This window comes from Anomalospiza imberbis, chromosome 13, assembly GCF_031753505.1.
Source record: "Anomalospiza imberbis isolate Cuckoo-Finch-1a 21T00152 chromosome 13, ASM3175350v1, whole genome shotgun sequence".
Taxonomy (NCBI): Eukaryota; Metazoa; Chordata; class Aves; order Passeriformes; family Viduidae; genus Anomalospiza; species Anomalospiza imberbis.
Window position 1 is genome coordinate 7,508 of NC_089693.1, and position 14,522 is coordinate 22,029.

At 41.7% G+C, this 14,522-nt stretch overlaps 1 protein-coding gene across 3 annotated transcripts; it reads left to right on the top strand.

Annotated features, from left to right (window-relative positions):
• The first annotated feature begins 236 nt into the window (after positions 1-236).
• On the top strand, positions 237-13,824 carry TUBGCP4 (tubulin gamma complex component 4). Of its 3 annotated transcripts, XM_068203370.1 has the most exons (19): positions 237-384; positions 512-640; positions 1,216-1,338; positions 2,126-2,179; positions 2,632-2,688; positions 3,237-3,316; positions 3,971-4,172; positions 6,530-6,695; positions 7,833-7,957; positions 8,633-8,683; positions 9,048-9,153; positions 9,489-9,596; positions 9,830-9,968; positions 10,448-10,625; positions 11,255-11,305; positions 11,393-11,527; positions 12,528-12,644; positions 13,057-13,196; positions 13,498-13,824. In XM_068203370.1, the coding sequence occupies exons 1-19, from the start codon at positions 307-309 to the stop codon at positions 13,508-13,510; spliced, it is 2,052 nt and encodes a 683-aa protein (XP_068059471.1). In that variant the 5' UTR covers positions 237-306; the 3' UTR covers positions 13,511-13,824. The 3 variants fall into 3 exon arrangements, with proteins under 3 accessions (XP_068059471.1, XP_068059473.1, XP_068059474.1); XM_068203372.1 differs by lacking the exon at positions 11,255-11,305; XM_068203373.1 differs by lacking the exons at positions 12,528-12,644; positions 13,057-13,196; positions 13,498-13,824 and having other exon boundaries at positions 11,179-11,305; positions 11,393-11,511.
• Positions 13,825-14,522: the final 698 nt, after the last annotated feature.

The following is a 14,522-nucleotide window of genomic DNA, read 5'->3' on the forward strand; positions in this document are numbered from 1 at the left end:
GGATTACAACAGGAAGTGAAGGAAAGCAATACATCATAAATGGAGAAAGGTAAAACTGGCACTGATAAAACACTGAGAGATAACCTGAGAAACCGATAAAGAAACCTAGTGAGGCATATCGAAACCAAGTCTACATAGAGGGCTGCGCATTTGCTGTTGTCCTGAATGGGACCTCCCGAAGAGGCCCTTAGCATCACGGCCACTCCCGTTCCTGCACACTGCGGGCCCCGCCGCTGCGCCTCCCGCCCGCCGCTCCCGGCGGCCCCCGCGTTGCTCCCGGCGGCCCGCGCGGCCCCGCGCAGCAGGATGATCCACGAGCTGCTGCTGGCCCTGAGCGGCTACCCGGGGGCGGCCTTCACCTGGAGCAAGCGCGGCGGCCTCCAGGTGTGGCACGGCCCCGGGCAAAGCCCAGCCACCCCGGCCCGGCCCCCGCCCCGCCTGCCCCCCACCCCCTACCCTGCGCGGCCCTTCCGTCCGTCCATTCGTTCGTCACCGCTGTTTTCCCTTCCAGGTGTCTCAGGAGCTGCCGTTTCTGCATCCCAGCGAGACCAGCGTCCTGAACCGGCTCTGCCGCCTCGGCACCGACTACATCCGCTTCGCCGAATTCGTGGAGCAGTACACGGGACACGTACAGCAGCAGGTGGGGCCGCTGGGCCGAGGTGTTTCCCGGGAAGAGCGCGGCAGGTGCCAGTAAGGCCAAGCTGCCCGGGACACAGGAGTGGCCCGTGGCCCATACCCGTGCTCGCGCTAGCACCGAGCAGAGCTCCAGAAAGCTCTCTGCGATGCTTGTAAGGGGAGGGTAGAGAGCATTGAAGAATGAATCAAATATAAAATCTTATTATTGGGGAAGTCTTGTAATAATTTCTGACCACAGCAGACTGGCCAGGGTTTGTCAATTGAGCGGGATGCTCATGACTGTCTCCTCATGATTTGCGAAGAGCCTTGAGATCCAAGAGGCACACTTAAGTGAAAAGAAGCACTGGCACCAGAGGCTCCCAGCACTTTCAGGGGTTCACAAAAGAGCTAAATATCAGTCTGCTCAAGTAACCCTCATTGTGAAAAGGTTGTATTTGTTTTTCTGATCACTTTGTGGTGAGCTAAGGTGCATTTCAACGAGTTTGGAGCACTGACTACTGCTGTGACGCTGCACAGATACTAGATTACTCTTCAGACTTGCACGAGTATGCTGAGGCAGATTTTATTGTTTGGTTTCAGGATCACCATCCATCTCAGCAAAACCAGAGTGGATTGCATGGCATTTATTTGAGAGCCTTCTGCACAGGTCTTGATTCAGTGCTGCAGCCTTATCGACAGGCACTACTTGACCTAGAACAAGAGGTAAAGGAGATACAGTACAAGAGGCTGTAGTGCTGCTGGCAGATTGTGGAAACTTGTCATTTCTGCAATTAATATATTAGTAGTAGTTTCTAAGATGAAACGAGATATTTTCCCTTCCACGTTAGGGATGCCTTCCAAATTATTCCTGTGAGATGCCATTATAAATTACTTTTCATCCTATTGTCCTCTCTTCCTTCAGTTCAGTAAGGGCTGTGGCAAGCACATTTCTCTCTCTCTCAGGATTTTTATAAAGGTGCACAGAGAGAAGTGAAAGAGAAAACAGTTTCTATTTCTGCTCCTTGTTTTTCTCTTGTGGAATGTGCTTGGAGAATTGTTTACCTAGAGTGAATGCCTGGTTGGATCACAGTGGATTGTTTGGGCCTGATGGCCAATCGGATCCACCTGTGTCTGGACTCTGGAGAACAGGGTCACGAGTTGTGAAGGAGTTAGATATGATAGAGAGAGTAGCATGTAGTTTTTAGTATCCTCTTTTATATAGTATATTAATGTATCATAGCATAATTATAATAAAGAAATCATTCAGCCTTCTGAAATAAGTCAGACATCATCATTCTTCCCATTGGGTTCGCCGACATCTACAACAAAGGGCTCCATCTTTGTCAGCCCAGTGAGACAGCCCAGTGCTGTCTCAGACTACTGTGGCTTCTGTTTTCAGTTTTAGAGGTTTTGATTAATCTCTGCTAGACTAGTAGCTGTCATACCTTGGGTAGCATCACCATTTAGTGGTTGTGATAATTAATCTTCATTAATTGTTTTATCTTTATAGTTTCTGGCTGACCCACATCTTTCCATCTCACATGTTAATTACTCCTTGGACCAGGTATGTCATGTTATTAAAGAGGCAGTGTTCTTTGCTTGCTCTTATCCCTCATTGAGTCTAATAAGAAAGTGGGTGGGATAAACAAGGCTTATTTCATCATGTCATGCCATTTCCATCTAATGCCTCTACATTGTAGTCCCTTAATCATGCTCAGAGGATCACCTGTACTTTAGCACAAAGCTAAGGTCCTCCACCTTGACCCTCACACATTCCTCACTGACTGTGTTTAGCCTGAACTACTGCTGGAATATAGTAACTTCGTGCATCTTGGTCCAGTGCAGGGAAGACATACTTCCTAGAGATGTCATGTTTCTAATTTGTGAGGAAGGACGGGTAATAGTTTTATGAAATTACTGTGTTCAGCTGCTGTCCACAGTTACTCAAGTACAGTTTTTTTTTTTCCTCTCCCTTACATAACAACCTAAATCAATATTTCACTTCTTGTTCTGCAGTTTCAGTTACTCTTCCCCTCTGTGATGGTCATGGTGGAACAGATCAAAACTCAAAAGGTACAGTAAAATTGCAGCTAGTTTCTCTTAACAGGTTTTCTCTTTAACTGATAAAGTAATTTCTGCCCCCATCCCAGACTTCTGAAAGTAGAAAATAATGTAGTTTCAGTAATGGGTGCCCTATTACTAGTTCTACTGTAAGTATTGAGAGTATTTTACAAATTTATTTACACTGTATTTGAATTTTTCCCTTATCCCATAGTCTTTGATGTCTTGAATTTTGTAGGACAGGATGCTGGTGGTTGGAATTTTTCTTTTCTGTTTTCTCTGGCTGTTGCCTGAAATAAAAAAGGCAGAGGCTAATGTTTTGAGAATCCAGAGATGCTTACATTTTTTTTAAGGGAAGGTATTGAGAGAAGCTTGAGTGCAGAGCCACAAATAGGAGGCCTTTTTCATCACTACACACAGCATGTTACACCTTTCTTTCTGTAAGACTTGTTCAGTTTGTCAAGGCATTTTTTTGTTAGCTGAAAGTGTAATGTTTAAATGTATAAAAAGGTCAGTACAGATCCAAATAACAGACCTGGTCTAACCTTTTCTTTCTGCAGATTCATGGGTGCCAGATATTGGAGACAGTCCACAAACATAGTTGTGGGGGGCTGCCTCCTGTTCGCAGTGCTCTTGAAAAGTATGTAGATCCAGTAAAACTATTACTTCATTCTTCTGGAGTTAGTGTCAAAGTGTTTCTTATTTGTTGAAACAGTACATGCAAAACAGCCTTACATGGTATAAAAATAGGAGTACCATGCAGGGGAAAACTGTCACCATCCCCATTATTTATCTAAAGTAGGCTTGTGGTGAGAACTAAGTCTTTCTCCATACTTTAGGTTAAGGGCTTAGAAAACTTCAAGCCCAGGTTTTTCTTCTTTGTTTTGCATATCACTGATCTTTGATCCTTCAAAATGATAAATGTGACTGTGTGAGGAGTGTTGTGATGTTTGTATGTCCTTGTGGAGAAAGTCAAACTACTTAAAATGAACTTTGAGTAGAAATAGCAGCCATTGCAGACTTACACCTCTGGTATACTAGCACATTTCCATGGAGAAGCCACATGTTCAGAGGATATGTTAGCTTACTTTTGCACTTTCTAGTTTTGTCCACCTTTCTCTGTTAAAAAAAAAAAAAAAAAAAAAAAAAAAAAAGTATATATATAAAATACCACATTAGCCACTTAGTACTTGCCATACTGCCTGGCTGACCAACTGGACTTTCTGGAATAACATTCAATGACGTTTTGATTATTGTGTGCAAAGGCCTGACTGACTGTTTCACTTGACCTCAGGATTCTGGCTGTGTGTCATGGAGTCATGTATAAGCAGCTCTCTGCCTGGATGCTGCATGGATTGCTACTAGACCAACATGAAGAGTTCTTTATCAAACAAGGCCCCTCTTCTGGAAACGTCCCTAGCCAACCTGAAGAAGATGACGATGACTTAGGAATTGGGGGACTTACAGGAAAACAGCTACGCGAACTGCAGGACCTGGTAAGATCTACAAGTCATACCTTGACATCTTTGGTCCTTAGGGAACTAAAGAAGATGTGTATTGTATTCTGCCTCAGTGCAAGCTGTGCTAGACTAGACATATACTGAAACCTGCTAGGATGGTAAATCGAAATAATACTGTAATAGGTTGCTGCTAGGCATAAGGGACAGAGACCTATTGTAGAGCAATTTCTGAGAGAAATGGGTCACGATCTAGATGTTCATGATTTATATGTTTAGAGTGAAAGTTGAGCTACCCCAGCCTAGGCCTCGGATGTGGGCTTCGGAGGCCTGAAAGCCTGTGGTGCAGTTAAGAATAAGTTTGTGGCGCAGTCAGAAATTATATTAAGGTATAACACAGTGTACTGAGCTATCTAGGTGTGAATTAGTATAGGTCTGCAGTGCGAAACTTTAGCCACCTTATGACAGGAACAAACAATGTTTGCTTGCCAATGAGAGTGTGCTCACGATTGTAAACTGTCTGGAAGTGTATAAAAACTACTGTCTGTAAACAATAAAGGGAGAACGTCGGATTAACCACATTGGTTTGGATCTGCGTTTGTTCCTGTCCAGCCACCCTTTAATTATTAGTCCCTGTTTCAACCTATTGTTTGGCACATTTGGATAACCCCACGGCAGAAAGCCGTATGGATGGAATCTGTGTAGACACTGATGTCCCAAGTAATGGGAACTGCTGCATGCCCACTGCTCTTGACTGACTGGTTTCTCATTCCTTATGGCCAACACTGTGATCAGTTTAACATAGGCATTGGTGGTAGTGTGAGCAATTGCAAGGAACAGGGTGTGGGGAACTTGGCTGTTGACTTGATTTGCACACTTTCTGTGGGCAGCTGGGTCAGGTGCCTTTCTTGCACAACCATTAGTTGTGCAAATGTTACCTAACAGGTTTATGCTACTGTCATTACTGGTAGAAAATTTGTCATGTGAGAGTCAAAGCAAGCAAGGGAGCTAAGCAAGGGAGCAACCTACCAGCACACTGGTGAAATGTAGTAACTCTTCTGGGAGATGCTATAGCATTAGAGTGCCCTTTTGCAAAGCACCTTTCTCAATGGAGTAGTCTTCCACACTGAGCATTTGAATAGTGTCTGAATAGAGAATAGTGTGGAGCAAGTTCAACTCTAAATTCACCCTCCAGTTTATGGTGAGAAAACATTTCATGGGCACTTAGGAATTAGTGTGGTGCGTGCAGCTTTGCTGTGACCACACAGAAACTCTGTGTTGCATACTAATTAAGTTCCCTGTGCCAACAGTCTCTGCTGTAAATGGACTATGCCCAGAGAAAAACAGGGGAAAACTTTATAAGGCAGTTAGTGGAAAAATCCATTATTTCACTATATTGGATAAAGAAAGTGAAAATTGTTGAGTCTTCTAGGTCCATGGTGGAAATTGTAGACTAAAGAACTTCTTTCTTCAGTATTATCAACTAACAGAGTTGGCAATTCTTCAGTCAAAGAGTAAAGTAAGAACTCTTGAGTTTTAGTGGAATAGATCGATAAAATACTTGGGTGTTGCATCATCTATAAGTGTCACTAGAATCTTAAGAAAAGAATTACCAACCTGTTAACATCAGTATAAAAATTTGTACTGAACTCTTCTATTGAAATGAAGAATTTTTTAGATGGCAAACATTCTCAAAACTGTGGGTGAATTTTTCTGGATTATGGACCACCAAAACTAATTCTCCAGTAACAAGAAAGCCAGATGAAATTATCAACATTGTGTTCCTGAAGGAAGATCTTGCCTCCATACTTGGAGTTCCTTATTAACATTCAGAAAAAAATTAATAACTTAGCATATTATTCCAAAACAGCTTTCACGGGAACTGAGAAAATTGCCTTATCTTTGTTAGCAAGCCTTTGGATCTTTATCCTATTTGCTCACTAGTGGAGGTATTTATACTTGGCCTGTATCACAAGTGTTCTAACAGTGTTAAAACAGGAATGGGTGTAGGGGAGGATTATTTTTGGTAATGCTAGTTAACATTGTTACGGCAGCAAAAGACAGATGTAATGCATTTGCAATAACACTCCTTTTGCTTATGTAACATAACCCTTTAATACAGCCAATTTGTTGGTGTTCCACAAAGGTTTAGCTTCTTTTTCCCCTTCTGCTGCACTCTGATGGAAGCAATATCTCCAGGGAGATCTGCTAGCATACCAGAAGTATAAGGAAGATTACTGGCTTACTTAAATGATACGTATCAGTTCTGTTGCCTTTCTGCTTACTTCCAATGCTCTTAAATGCCCCCTCACACACACACCCCTTTATACACCTTTTCTACCTGATTTTCTGACACTGTTTTGCACTTGATTTCTTTTCCCTGGTGTCTCTGGCAGCGCTTGATTGAGGAGGAGAACATGTTGGCTCCGTCTCTAAAGCAGTTTTCTTTGAGAGTAGAAATGTTGCCTTCATACATTCCTGTACGGGTTGCTGAGAAGATCCTATTTGTGGGAGAATCTGTTCAGATGTTTGAGAATCAGAATGTTAACCTGACCAGAAAAGGTAAGGAACATCTTTCTTGCAACCTTTGCTCAGTTATGAGTGACTGACAGGTAGTTTCCAAAATGCCACATTAACGAAATCCTCAACAGTCACTGACTATTGGCCATTACAGACTACATGGATAGTTGTGCCAGGACAGAGAAGTAGTCCCAGTGTTCTGCTTCTGATTGATTCCAAGGGAGAGGTGTAAGAACAGGATGAATAAATAACACTTTCTAAACATAATCTCCAAGTTTCCAGCAGCAAGTCACCATGTGATTTGCTCCGGATAAAGTGATCGCAAAGGCCTTGTTTTCTTTTCAGTTTGCATCCCTCTCCCTGAAGACTGCAAACAGACACAAAGGCACATCTTGCTCCAAGTGTGTATGTTGCAGAACGGTGTCATGGGATTAACTTGCATCCACAAACATGTGAGATTCACTTGCAAGATGGTCCCAAAGTTGCTATGAAAGACAAATTATATGGAGCCTTAAAGACAGCAAGGAAGAGAAATTTCTAGCTAATGGTTCACTTTGAGAGCTTGAAAAGTTTACATTGAGGGTGGTTTGGGAAATATATTCCTACACCAATTGGGGAGGACTGCTGTGGTGGCTCTCTACCTTGAGCATGCCTATGCAAAAGTACTTAAATTACTTGAGTGACATTACAGAGAACAAAGGACCAATTCAGGTGGACTGTTTTCTTGCAGTAGCAGAAGCAAGGGGAAAAGAAATTGGTCTTCTAGCTCAGTTGGTTAAAATAACACAAAGTCCCTTAGTTCTGGCAGTGGGATAGATTTGAAAGGGGCAGGGGTATGGGGAGACCCAAACCAACTGGTTAATGTGGCAGAAAAGTTTGTGGGTTTGAAGATCTAGCTCAGTCCTAGAAAAAGGGCTTTTAGCGGCAACGATTTATATAGAAATTATTTGGGGGTTTTACTGATACCACAGCACTGCCGTAGCAAAGTGTCTATACTGCAACTATATATGCAATAGTAATCTTATACCTTGGTACTTGTACTTTGAAGCCTCCTCTTCACGTTTCTTTCCAGACCTGAGACAGTGCTGCCTGGACAGCCTTTCTGTTCCTCTGTGCTGTCTGCGTGTCTCCAAATGGGATCCCTTTTTACTCTCTGAAATTCTTATCATTGCTGCACAGGCTCCATCCTAAAAAACCAGGAGGACACTTTTGCAGCGGAACTCCATCGACTCAAGCAGCAACCACTTTTTAGTTTGGTGGACTTTGAATCAGTGGTTGACTGGATACGGAGCACTGTTGCTGAGGTGAGCATCCTAGGAAGGGTAACTACTTATGCAGGCTGAGAAGCTCTTAAGTTTTGTGAAGGACCTGGAAGAAGAGGGCTTGTCAGTGCCAATGATTGAACAAACATGTCAATGGTGCAGCTGTTTTAACTGGTCTCAGGGCTTCGTGTAAACCCAGCTTCTAGCGACAAAAGGACATTAACAAATACTGTGCTCTTTCATGAGGGAAAGAAGGGAATTTTTGGGTTTTTTTTTTATTTCACTTGAAATTACTTCAGAACTTTTCATTTGCTTTCAGCATAATAGATGGCATCTTGCCAAGCACATGCTTTGGCAATTTTTAATCTTTTTTTCATTTGGGGCAGGGAGGAGAACAGAAGAAAATGAGAAGGTTAGAGAATCAAGAACAAAGCTGGGGTAGAACTGGTTTCATAGGAATTTGCACTTTTTTGTCATAGGTCTTCAGGTTTCTTAGGCAGAGTTTTTTGCCAGTATATATCAAGAATTTTAACTGATAGCATGGGCTGCTACACAGGATGCTCACTGTGTTCTCTTGTACTTTATATAGCATTTTGTATAGGTGCTCTTTTTGTATGCATCGCAAATGAAGACAGCAGCTACTCTTCTCCCTGAATGGGTGAGATAATTCTGAGGGAAGGTTTCTGTTGTGTTGTTTGATTTTTGTTTCTTCACTAGCATCTTTGGAAACTGATGGTGGAGGAATCGGATCTACTAGGACAACTGAAGGTAATGCAACTGCTAGTTTGTTTTTGCTAAAGCAGCTCTTTCTTCCCTTCCCTTCTTTCTATTAAGTACTTTGCTCCCTTACACTCTGGGCTTCATTTAGGTAAAGCTGTTTTCATTTTCCAGTCTCAAGAGTGAGCATACACTGATAGAACTTGGTCAAAGACAGAGTTAGAGGGGTATGTGTAGTTTGCATCTTGAAGCAAAGGCGGTGTAGACTTTTTGGTCAGTGAATGAAATTCAGAGCTCTCAGCTGTGTTTACAAACAGCACTTGTCCAAATAATAAAAATGGGTGCTATCAGCTAGGATGCTTAAAATTTCTGCTCAGTTTTTGGTATGTTAGGTACAATGAATTTATCTCCACAGATTATAAAAGACTTCTACCTTTTGGGAAGAGGTGAGCTGTTTCAGGCCTTCATTGACACTGCACAGCACATGTTAAAGACACCACCTACAGCTGTAACTGAACATGGTGAGTGTTGCTTATTTGCTTACCAAACTGGCCTCATCGTGGTATAGCAGGAAAGTGGTAATCTATGTCCGGTACAGAAGAGTTCTATCTTAACTCTCTACACGATGTCATTAGTTTTGAAACTATAGCACTTGTGAATTAGATTGTCTCAGAGAGTGAGTGAAAACAATCTCTCAGAAACCTTCTGATGGCAGGTATTTGAAACTGGCATTAAAAGAAAAGAGTGTCAGTAGTGCATCAGTGTTGTCTTTTAGGACCAAGAGTAAATAATTAATGGGTGCAAAATTAGCACTAGCTGCATCATCTTGTGCTGATACGTGTTCTCTTTTTGTCAGATGTCAACATTGCATTTCAGCAGTCTGCTCATAAGGTACTGTTAGATGATGACAACCTTCTTCCTCTTCTTCACCTAACCATTGAGTATCACGGAAAGGAACATAAAGGTATCTACTTGCATTTTTAGAAGTGAATTAAGAGGGGAGATGGTGACTTTGTTTTCCAGTCGATTACTTACCCTTCTCTCGAGTTAAAGAAAAACTAATTTTGTTCCCTTTACTGCCCTATGTGATGGCCTAGACTACTTTGACTCTTCTTCTTCTGTTCTTTCCCTTTTCCTTCTTGCCATGGTAGCACTGACTGAGAAGATAACATAATTCAGCACCTTACTTGTTTTTAGATACTTCTCAGACTCGTGAAGGGCCTCCCCGGGAATTATCTCCACGTGAAGCCCCCACATCTGGATGGGCAGCTCTGGGCCTTTCTTACAAAGTTCAATGGCCACTGCACATTCTTTTTACTCCTGCTGTTCTCGAGAAGTAAGTACTAGGTATGGTCTTTCTTTATTCATCTGTATGTTTCCTGATGTGAGGCATTCACTTGTGTGTTGGGGGTTTTTATTCTCTATGGAGAGAAAGGTAGAGCTATTGCTCCCTGAACCTTAAAATGTCTCATTCCACTTACTCATACTGCAAGTACTGGTAATGACAGTAAGATCTGCAAGATACTGACAGATCTGCACCAATTTACAAACAGTGCTAACTTTAACAGTGTTTTCATTGACAGCTCCCCTCCTTACACTGAAACTAAGTTCGTATTTTTTAGGTCAGTAATCAATGCAAGCAGAAATCTTACTCTGCAAGATGTGCCAATGGGGCACATGGGCCATGACCTGATTGGCCTTAACTATTGGCAGTCACCTCCTGTTTCTTTTTCCAATCTTGCATTGTTACATTCTCCAGTAACAGAGGAAGGTTTTAGTCTTAAACAAGTTTGTACTTTTATGCTTGGATTATAGGTACAATGTTGTGTTCAAATACCTGCTGAGTGTGCGACGAGTCCAGGCTGAGCTACAGCACTGCTGGGCTCTCCAGATGCAACGTAAACACCTGAAATCTAACAGAACAGATGCTATCAAGTGGCGTCTGAGGGATCACATGGCTTTCCTTGTGGACAATCTTCAGTATTATCTGCAGGTCAGTATTACAGAGAAAGATAAACTATATCAGTTAATCAGAAACTGGCAGAAATGCATGGAGGGAGCACTGAAGACTTATCTCAGGTTTCTGATTCCTTGTACCTTAAGGAAATCAGGATTTCCTTTACAAGTCTAGTACACTGCTACAATTATGAAGTTTTTTACTTGTGAATAAGTGAAATGGAGGAGTTCTTTAGTAGCTCTCTAACGCTACTAAATGTTTGTGAGAAACCACTCATCTCTGAAGGACCATTATTAGGATACCATCCTGGGTCCTTCTCTGGCCTCTTTAAGTGAATTCTACTTTTAGTTAAGTTTTGGGCTTTTTTGTTTGGTTGGTTTGGTTTTTAAAGACTTGAGAGGGAGCCTGGATTTCTAAATTCTCCACAGTAATCTGGCTGAGCTTTTGTACTGCAGCCTTTGCCCTAAGATTCCAAATAGTATCTCCCAGTATAAAATTTAGAAATTACTACAATTAAATACCTTTGTCTACATTCTAGCTATATACCTTTCCATAGTTAAAGAAAATGACTATTTCCCTTTCTACTTAGATATTACTTAGGCATCAAAAATTGTTGCATATCCCACAGTACGTACTGCTCTTGTATATAATTCCCTATTCATCAGCCAGAGAGAAGGGGATCCTCAGCCTCTAACATAAGAGTAGCAATAAGGAAAGTAAGTTTCTTATTCCAAACTTCTGGCTGGTCTGAAGCACTTGCAGTTCCTCAAACCACTAATGAGGTATCTTCACACATTCATCAGGTTGATGTACTGGAGTCTCAGTTCTCACAGCTTCTGCAGCAGATAAACGCCACAAGAGATTTTGAGAGTATACGATTGGCTCACGATCATTTCCTAAGTAATTTGTTGGCTCAGTCTTTCATCCTTCTAAAACCTGTAAGTAGGTCTTGTTTTCACCTTTTTCTACCAATTCTCCAAGCGCCCTAAGAAACACACCTTTTTGTACAGATATGACAAATCACATATTTTAAAACAGATCAGTGATAATCTCCTGCAGACTGCAGACTACAATTCTAGGAGTAAGGCAGGTATAAACTATAACTGAAAATTTAATTAAGATCTTCTAATTTAGAGTTGGTGAGTGTGAATGTTTTATTCCTGGCAATTCTAAGTCAAGCTTATTTCAGTGTTCAGTTAACCTTAATAACTTGTATTTTATCACAGGTTATTTTATTAAAGAAGAACTAATGAGCATAGTGCTGGGAACTGTATTCCTGAGGGACTCATACTGATATGTGTTAGACTAGGAAAAATTCCCTCTTCTACGTAAGAGAAAAAAATAGTTGAGATGTTCCCGAGTGGACTGAGGGTCTTTTTAATTTCATTAAAGAAGTAGCTTTATAAACAGCCTCGCAAAAACATTAGCAAAGAAGGTTAGTTTCAATGAAACACAACTTTTCTGTGCTCATCTATGAGGTTATTGTAGAATAAAGGTGTGCGAGTAGTAATTACCGAGTCAGATAACTGATACAAAGGAAATTCCTAGTTTAGCAAACAGTGAAACCAAAGCCTTGAACCACAGCTCTTGCTGGTCTTTATCCTGCCTTTTAATTCCCAAAGCTGCAGTGGTGACCTGCCAGTTGGATAGAGAAGCCAGTATGCGACTCCTGTGCCTATCTGGATGGTTCACGGCAATTGCTGTTTTCCCAGAAATGTGTGCAAAAGGTTGTGGGAGGGGCATACAGGAGATGCAGCATAACATTTAAATCCTTTTTCCATAGAAAACATTTTTAAAAATTCTGCATCAATATCTTCCTTCCTGACTAAAAAATACAGTATCAGCAACATCTTTCTTATGAGTGCTACAACTTTTCTGCTTTCTCTCCATGTTCGAACTCTGTTTCAACTGTTAATTTGTACTTTTTGTTCCATGTAGGTTTTCCACTGCTTAAATGAAATTCTGGATCTTTGTCATAGCTTTTGTTCTCTGGTCAGTCAGAATCTGGGTCCCTTAGATGAACGGGGAGCTGCACAACTCAGTATTTTGGTGAAGGTGAATCTGTGTTTCTGTGGGTCTGTTCTCCTCCCATGCAAACATTTGCCTAAGCAGTTATATTGGCTTTAACAGCTGTAGAACAAAAGTGAAAGCCAAGTGCTTGTAATTATTTTAGCTAATCAGCTCTTCTTGAGTTGGAAATTCTGTGTGCACAGAGAGGCGGAACGGGGGCAGATACTGGAATAGAAAGGAGGCAGAGGTTGGTACCTCTACCCCTCCTTTTGTATAACTAATATCTAGGAGTTCTTGTGGCTCACAGCTTACCTTATCCTGGACCACAAGCATCACGTCTCTTGCAGTGATTCTTTTCTTCAGGCTGTTAAAGGACTGGGTAGGCAGAAACAGAGATGAGATGCTTGCTTTCATTCTCTTCTGAGTAGGCCCAGAACTGACATCTTCAAATTTGTAGGGATTCAGTCGTCAGTCATCACTTCTCTTCAAGATTCTCTCTAGTGTTCGCAATCATCAGATAAACTCTGACTTAGCTCAACTGCTGCTACGCTTGGATTATAACAAATACTACACCCAGGCTGGAGGAACATTGGGCAGGTAGGAATATCTTGAGGATTGCTTGTAGCATTATCCTGAGGTACTTGAAGTACAAGGCCATTTTTTATTGATGGCTTCTAATTATTTGGACTTAAACTAAGTGTTGATAAATGCTGTAACAGAAAAGTAACAAATCAGCATACAGTAATTTTTGGGTTTCATATGCTTTCTTCTCATTGAGTTTCTTTTGGCAGAAAGTTGAAGAAGCTGCTAGCTCATATTGGCCAAAAAATGCTGTGGTGTGGATTGGTAAAGAGAGTTACTTTCAACACGTAGTTAATACTGTACCTTTCTCTTGCAGTTTTGGCGTTTAAGCACTAAAGGCCTTTGCTTCAGGCTGTGACTAGTGACGCATCAAGCACTGGAGACTGGTGCTCTTGGACAGTTGGAGAGTTTGCATTCAAATGAATTTTTCTTTGTAGCTGGCTTTTGCCTGGTGAACTGCCGTTTCAGAGGGAATTGGCACTTATGTGAGGCTGCCCAGCAATTACAGAAAGCTATTCCATTTCTTCTGAGCTCATAAAAATATGCTTTCTGCAGCCCTACATATACTTTTAAGTGCTTCCAGGGAGGCATTCTGAACCTCTTCAGAAACTGGAAAACCAGAATTACATGTCTGGACTCTTCAGCTGGACTGTGTTCCACTTCAAGTTCAAGTATGAAGTAATCCTGTTCTTTGCTACAAATGAGAAGTTCCACTTGTGTAGTATGCTGATTTACAGTACACAATGTCTGCTAATCAAACATGACCAGGTAAATGAAACAGCAGTAGCAATTTTCAATTGAAGTGAAGGGGGAGGGAAGAAGAAACAGATTTTTAAAATCTCTTCTCATGCAGCACACACTAGTGGTAAGGAGATGCTTACCTGGGATGTTCAACTGTGCTGTTCTCACGCCAGACTATTTAGAATGCTACTAGTGACTACCCTACTGAACCCAAATAAAAATATCTTGTCGTGCAATTATATGGAGTATTGTCAACGTCTGCACCCCAATGCAAAGGGAATAGCATGGCACAGCCTTGTCTGTCAATGAAGAACAGGATCTGGTAGGAACTTCTTGCCTGTTACTAGGATTTCGTAGCCTTGCTGTAATGAACAGACCATCTTGATGCAAGTCCATTTGAATGACTGGCAAAAGAGGTCTCCAGAGTCCATCACTGGGGTGTTGTATCAGGTTTCCCAATTTGAACATAAATGCTGCCAGCATTTGTGGGGAAGGAAACCAGCCTTCCCCTCAAAGGGTTGGTATTTGCACATAGCTGCAGCTCACATGGAAGTTACATGTCCTTGGGGGGAAAGAAATCCTCTCTGCTCACTCAGGAAG

What these genes read in the sequence shown, in the direction of transcription:
- TUBGCP4 (XM_068203370.1), top strand. Translation starts at nt 307, where the DNA reads ATGATCCACGAGCTGCTGCTGGCCCTGAGCGGCTACCCGGGGGCGGCC. An exon ending in ATCTACTAGGACAACTGAAG is followed by an intron (nt 8,684 to 9,047) that starts GTAATGCAACTG and finishes TTATCTCCACAG; the next exon opens with ATTATAAAAGACTTCTACCT. An exon ending in AACTCAGTATTTTGGTGAAG is followed by an intron (nt 12,645 to 13,056) that starts GTGAATCTGTGT and finishes TCAAATTTGTAG; the next exon opens with GGATTCAGTCGTCAGTCATC.